At 37.2% G+C, this 7,630-nt stretch overlaps 1 protein-coding gene across 1 annotated transcript in view; it reads right to left on the bottom strand.

Annotated features, from left to right (window-relative positions):
* CEP83 (centrosomal protein 83) overlaps positions 1 to 7,630 on the bottom strand; it is a 119,456-nt gene that overhangs the window by 41,746 nt on the left and 70,080 nt on the right. The window contains exons 5-6 of the mRNA XM_019661262.1: positions 6,199 to 6,450; positions 3,094 to 3,225 (exon numbers count right to left, since the gene is read on the bottom strand). Coding sequence (XP_019516807.1) covers positions 3,094 to 3,225; positions 6,199 to 6,450 — 384 coding nt within the window. The remainder of the gene's footprint in view (positions 1 to 3,093; positions 3,226 to 6,198; positions 6,451 to 7,630) is intronic.

The following is a 7,630-nucleotide window of genomic DNA, read 5'->3' as shown; positions in this document are numbered from 1 at the left end:
CCAGCACTGTTCCCATCCCCCCAATTCACCAATAAAAATCTTTAAAAAAAACAAACAAACAAACAAAAAAACAAGCAGGGAAATAATACTATGCGAAAATGCTCTTCTTCCTTCAGCAGAGTAGGAGAAATCATCTATGCACTAATTCTAAAAAGAGCACTAGAGAAAGGCATGTGCAGAAAAAGAAGAAAAATCAGGGTCAGGACACAAGAAAGCCAGGGAGCTCGGATCAAATATGCTGCATGAAAAGTACTTGGTGGTACCCAAGAGAGTTAGAAGTCACAGCAAAAGCCAGCTTATCCAACGTCCTGTAGCTCCCTCTATGGTTCAGGTTATTTGAGCAGTTCAGTTTGCCTCCTGAGGTCCTTTTGAAAATATTGAGTATTCACTATTTTTTTCTGTTTTTACAAAACTGAAAATAATTTATACCAGAATTGGAAGAAAAGTATGAGAGAACTCCGTGTATCCTGAATTTACTTCTTTGTGTTTTGCATCTATTTCTTTGTATATTTTATCATTGTAGGCACTCAGTATGTATCTATTGAATGTGTAAAATAATTACTTACAGTTAATCAGGAAGCAATCAAATTATTTATTTTCTGGTAGGACTTACACAACCTTAGCAGGCAGGAAGGATTCTTAGGGATTAGCTAGAACAATGCCTCATTTCATTTATGAGGAAATTGGATCCCAATTTTATTAAGTAACTTGCCTAAAGTCATACACACAGTTATTGATACAGTGAAGAAAGAAGTTAGTCAACCGGTTCAAAGTTATGTATATGTTACATCATTTTCTCATTTAAGAATATCAGAAATCTATAATCATTGCTATTATTATTTTCATCACCAGCCACTATTTGTTATGTTCAATACCATCTTTAATTTGACAAACATACTGTAAGAGATACGTATTATTCTCATTTAAAAGTTAAACAAGTCAGAAGTAACACAGGTGGTGTGAGGTGAATGAGTCAGGGTTCAAAGGTAGATTCATCTGAGTCAAAGCCCATGAACTTTTCCATTTCACGTCATTACTTCCTCCAAAGCGACAGTTTTTAATTTCTAAATATACCTGAATTTCAACATATAAGCTCAATTATAAGACTATGCTTGACTTAAAACATTTTAACAATACCTTATTGTCTACTTTGTAAACTGTAAATTTACAGATATTGAAACAAAAATCTGAAATGTTCACTAGACATATAATCTGCAAATGTAAAGAAGTATGTGTTTGCTACGGAAAATTGGGTAGATTATCTTCCAAGGGTGGCATCTAATACATCTAATATTATGGTGCTGGCCTTTCAGGCACAGAAATCCAATTCTGTCATCACACTTAAAGAAGACTCTCAAGGTTAGAGTCACATTAATAAACTTTACAAAGAGTGATCTATAAAATCAGAATGTCAGTTTATCAATTATGAGAAAAAATCTAACGTAAACTAGAATGCTGTAAGTCTGAAGGACCAATTCTCTCCCTGTAGACAAATTACATGGAAGTCAAATAACAGAAAGTTCATTAGTGATCATTCAATCAGACAAATGGAATGAGATCAACTGTATCATGGCACAGACTGAAACAGATTGGTGTATTCCTTTCCACAGTAAGAAGGACCTTTTCAATGGGACCAGAATACTTACATTCTTCTAACTAAAACTCTCCCTTTGTCATAAACACTGCGTCAAGTAATTCCTTGGCCAAGGGCTTTATGAGGAATACAGTATTACTTTAAATAAGTTCATATAGTAAATTACTTCTGGTCTGGGAGCCATTTTGGTTTTTAATGTAATTTTACATTACTCTGCTCTGATAGAAAATACATACTTCATTGACTTTGTAACCAGTCTTATTGCCAAGTTCATAAAAGTGCCCCAAGTATTACTACTGCTATTACTACTACTACTAGCTAACATAACAACAGCTAATATTTGGGTGATATATATTAAACCTTATGCTAAGTGCTTTATGCATAATATCTCATTTAATCTTTGTCACATTCTATAAGTTACGTATTAGTCTCATTTTATAAAGGAAAACATTAAAGTTTTCAGAGAAAATGTAAATTGCCAAGGTCACACAGCTAGTAAGGGGAAGAAACAACATTTGAATCCGGTCTGACTCTAGAGCTGATACTCTTATTCACTACAGTATTCTACAAAACACTTTTGTCATTGCAAACCTAGTTCTGGTTGCTAGACTCCTAATATACACTGCATTTAAGGGCGGAAAAAAACCTCTTAAGTTCCTGAAAAAACTCTGTGTATCAAAGATATGCAAGCTGTTATATTATTTTAAAAATAACATAAAGCAGATGATGCTGTTAATATTAACTGACTCATTTAACATTTGTTGAGTGCCTACTGTGTGCCAGCACTGCTCCAGGAGCTGGAGATACAGCAGTAACAAAAGCAATGTCCCCGCGCTCTTGGAGCTTATATTTGGTGGAGGGAAAAGGGGAGGGAAAGCGAAGGAGAGACAAAAAGTAAACAATATAAATATATTAGATGGTGTTAAGAGCTATGGAAAAAAATAAAGCAAATAAGGAAGATAGAGAGTAGAGCAGAGGAAGAGGGAAGATGGTATTTTACAAAGAGAAGACAAGCAAGGCTTCTTCTCTGATAAGGCAACAACTGAAAGAGATGAGGAAGCAAGCTAAGTAGATATGTGAGGGAAGGCCATGCCACGTGGGCAAGTTCAAAGGCCCCGAGGTAGAATTAAGTTTGCTCAAAGAAGAGTGAGAGGCCAGCACGGCTGGAGCAAAATGAACAGTGGGGGGAAATGGACTGCGATGGCTGTGGAAAGATTGCAGGGGCTAGATCACACAGACCTCTAAATGGGTAGACAGTAAAGAGACCAGTAAGAAGACGACTGTAAAAATTGAGCCTAGAGAGATGACGACTTGAACTAGACTGATCACAGTGGAAGTGATAAGAACTGGTCAGATTCTGCACGTATCTGGACAGTAGAATGACAGCAAAAGAAAAGATTGCAATATAGAGAACTGAACTATTGAAATGCAAACTTTCTTTGTCATTTATACAGTATCAAGCACTCTAAAAAATGAAGTAGAAATATAAGACGACTTACTTTACCAGTCAATGTATTTATTTCCCGTTCAGCTTTATGCAATTTATTGATTAAAACAGTATTTTGTTCATGGCTTGATTGTAGCTCTTTTTCCAAGCGTTCAGCCTGCAGTTTAGCTGATTGTTTTTCAGCCTGTTATTAAAACAAATATTTTAAAACTTGTTTGTAATTTTTCACAATTACATAAAAATAAAATAAGCATTATTTAAAATACATGTATAATAAGACTACACAAAATTATTCAAAATCTGAACAATATTAATGCATACCAAAGTAAAAAGAGTTTTCTCAAAGTATTTGGTAGATTTCAAATGAAAGATGTTTGCCCCAGGAAGTACGCAACAAAGCTATCTGGAATAAACAACATATCAAGCGCCACCAATGAAATAAAACTCATACACTTCTCTTATGAACACACTCACTTGATATCTATTCACTCTTATTACTGACATAATTCAAACAAACATTCTGGAGGGTTTCAAATCCAAAGCAGGTATGAAAAAGCATATCAGAAGTACAAAAGAGGATTCATTTATAGTAGTAAGAACTGAACATCTAAAATCAATGGAGATTTTAAAAAAGAGATATAAAAATTCAAAATAATTAATTTGGGACCTCTGGAAGTATGGGTAAAGAGCTCAATAGCTCTTATCCATATCACATAATAAAGATTCTTTTTTTTTTTTTAAAGATTTTATTGGGGAATTGGGGGAGGGAAACAGCACTGAGGAATTGGGGAACGGGAACAGACAAGTTGCTGTCCTTTTGTTCTTCAGTCTAGTTGTGGAGAACGTCGCTTCACTGGCCCATGTTGGTATTATCATTGCGCTCTTCCCAGGTGAGGCAGTCGCTCGCCAGCCATCGGACGGCCGCTTGCGGTGGCTCACAGCCAGCTCACGCCCGCTGCCAGCCAGCACTACTGCAGCCTACGCTGTTGCAGGCGACTCACGGCAGCCCAGCTCCATGTTGAGCTGCTGTTCACCATCTTAGCTGTACAGGGCAGTGTCACTGGCCTTCATGTGGGATCCAAACCGGGGCCCTGCAGCTCAGCGCTGGCGTCCCAAGCCAACTCCTAACCAACGTGCCACTCAGCCGGCCCAGAAAGATTCTTAATAAAGTCTGTAAGTTATCAAAAACCATTTCTGGTTGGTAATACTCATAGTACTCCAGTTAGGGAGGAAAAACTAAATGCTTTTTAAAAATATTTCTACTGAAAATAGTTAAAAACGTTTGGCATTTAAAGGGTAAGCTTCAATTTTGTAACATCTCATTTCCTATATATCTTAAATGTAAGGAATGTATTCAAATAATTCAGAAAAAAACTATTTTCCTCAAATATAAAATGATACTTTCTGGGCACAATAGTAGTCAAAAAAGTCAAAGAAGAAAGAAATACTTGCTGTCGTGTGCTTATTTTCATTTCAGCAGGCAAATGATAAAAAATTAAATATAGGCTCTTAAGAAACTGTCACAATCAACTTCCCATCTTTTGTCATCATTTAACTTGTCCTGAAAATAATCACTCTAAATGACCTCAATGAAAATTTTCACACTGGGACCATATACTATATTCAACTGCAGTCGCCCACTTAGTCTGTCACTGTGTGAACACATTAAGAATGGCAGGACGGCAACATAAACAGTCTCATCCTGAACTGCCTCACATCTAAGGTCCGATGATACTGACAATCTTAGTTCAGGACCAGTAAATACTATCAAAAGTTTCATCCAAAAAAATAAAAAGATGACTTCTCTTCAAAACATATCAATATATTCCTTGTACCAGTTTGTTGGCTGGGGGGAAAAAAACACTATTTTGGAATTGGATATTGGATTTTAATTACAAAGTAGGTGCCCACTAATTTCCCTCCAACTCAAATCATTTCACAACTATCTGAATGAAAAAACAAAACTCTTTGGACGGCTCAAAATAAATCAAAGCAATCAAACTAGTATATTTGCTACCTGTCAGATACCAAGAACTAGGAGGAGTAAGCAAATCTGCAAAGATGGGAAAGGATCTGAATATCTTGCCATTGTGGCAGAAATTATTTTGAGCTGAACATGTCTGAGAATCAACAGACATAAAAAAAGGTTTTTTTCCACAACTCATCTTATCTGCCTAAAAACAAACACTCAAGAAAGAATTTAACTGCTCTAAATTCCCTCCCCGGGGTTTCATAACTGACTCCTATCACAGGAGAGAAGTCAGCATCAGGATAAGAAATCACCTAAATAGACATTGTCACAAAACTGTGTTATCTCCCACCTATTTTCCTAAAGGTCTGTTATCTTTCCTAAAAGTCGTTTGTTTTCCCATAAGTGCCCGTTCATCCTCTCTCCTTTCCCAAATTCTAACAGCCTATTTGTGGCACATTTTTCTGTGAACTCCCATGTACATACATGAATAAAAACCTGTGTTTTCTCTTACTAATGTCTCTTGTCAATTTAATTCACAACCCCTAACCACTGAACCTAAGAGGATGAAGAAGAAGTTTTTCTTCTCCAACAATGGAAACCAAGGATTTTCAGTGGAGAGTACCTCGGGAACACCAGTCTAGCTCTGCCAGTGCTTATCTTTCTCTAATGAACCCCGGGAAATAATTCGGTGAAGCCTTGCATGCATTAGTAGCCAAGATGAATTTTATTACTCTGGCAAAAGCTGTCATAAGATATGTAAGCCTGGTATTTCTGTTTAAACAGGACTTACGATTTTAACATCTTGAATTCCAGTATAAGGAAATAACTATCTAGGAAGAAACTGTTCTTTCTGATTTGAATGACTTTAATTTTCAGAAATTCAAATACATTGTTTTGGATTCTGCATATTCTACTCTGTGGCATTACAAGAGTTAAATCATTTTAGATAGGCGAATTGGCTCTCAAAGAAGGAATAATCCCTTTCTATATGTGTTGCATAGCTACTGCTTATGAATCAATAGCTTTCCTCTTTACAAAAAGAAATATACTCTTGGGATTCTACAAATGCATCAGCATTAGATTGGTAAACATACATTTATGCTCTAAAATTCAAAGGTCTATCAACTGCTCTTTAAAAAAAAAAAAAGTATGCGATCCTCTACCGGGAAGCAATTAAAACCTTACCTCCAGGGATCTGACTGTAGCCTGCATCTCAGCCAACTGTCGCACCTGAATTCTTTGGACATTCTCTACCTGAGCGCCAGAATTCTCTTTCTCAGCCCTTAATTCTGCTACTTCAGCCTGTAAACCTTTTATTTTCTGACTCAACTGGACGTTTTCTTGACCAAGCTGCTCCACTCGTTTGCTGTCTTTGGTGGGGTCAACGCCCAGCAACTGGTTATGCAGCTCTTCTTTATCTCCTTCCAGTCTTGCAATCTAATAATAATTGGAAAGAAAGCATAAAACCTTCAGTTACGGAATTTTCAGTCATGAACATGCTTTACAAGTCAGCAAACTAAACTTAAAAATTGCACCATGTAAAGAAGAAAGCTCAGGAGGTGAAATGCAGTTCCAATGAGAAAAAAACACGTCACATTCTTCATTCTGTACTCAGCAGGACTGAAATGGAGGGCGAGTACCTGGTCCTGTTGTCCCTCTATCTGCCCCCAGTGTCTGGCTAGCAGAGGGCTTCACCAGGTGCCGAATAAAATTCAAAACTATAAGTATGATAAAAATTATTATTAAAAATGTCAAGTATTTTTAAAACCATCAGAATATTCTAGGCGTTTGCTCAAGATAAACATGCTGATTACTGCCTTTCCTCATGTGACAGTAATTCTTGGGCTATGTCTGTGCTAATAAAATGATCTATTCCAAAGCAACTTGATTCACAAATAAGCTGCTTCTCCATATAAATAACTACAAATGTGACTGATGAGTGTTTTCAAATGATAGCTGAGAGTTTATTAAAGCCCTAGATGTAATGATGCCCTAGTTCCTAATTGTCAGATTCAAGAAAGAACCGAAAATCATTACTCCAAGGCATTTGGAAACGTCATCAGGGAACCTGCAGAGCAGAAACACCAGTGGTCTTCCCATTCACGCCAACCATCCCTCTCAGATCCCACGGGCCTCCCAATGCTGGAACGAGGGGGCCAGGTCATCACCGTCAAACTCGGTGTTTCCCTTTCCTGCTTTCCCGAAAATCTGTCCCCTACCACCACCACCAAACCTTTGTCGCTAGAGCTCCTTTTCTTAGTCTCTTTTTATATGAGGTTTCTTCAGAGGATTCAACTTCCTTTAAAGAAAGGATTCAGCTACTGTTCTTTTAAAAAAGTTAGAAACCACTGCTCTAACCACCCACCGGGGGTTGTTTGTAGCTAGACTGAGGGAGCTTAGAAGGCTTGCTCTTAAGCCAAAATAATGTTCTGCAATCTAGGTAAAAGCGGCCCAAGAGACAAATGATTGCTCAGTTGCTATAAATGAATCTAAGAAGTATGGGACCCCTCCAGGGCAGAGTCTGTTTTCTTCATCTGTATAGTGAGGTTAGACTGGAGGCCCTCGAAGATCCTCCTCTGTGTTAACGTGTAGTGATTCCAATTTGGTTTTGGAAAAG

This window comes from Hipposideros armiger, unplaced genomic scaffold (assembly GCF_001890085.2).
Source record: "Hipposideros armiger isolate ML-2016 unplaced genomic scaffold, ASM189008v1 scaffold_342, whole genome shotgun sequence".
In the NCBI taxonomy this organism is placed as follows: domain Eukaryota; kingdom Metazoa; phylum Chordata; class Mammalia; order Chiroptera; family Hipposideridae; genus Hipposideros; species Hipposideros armiger.
The sequence above is the reverse complement of the archived record's forward strand: the minus strand, read 5'-3'. Positions and strand labels throughout refer to the sequence as shown.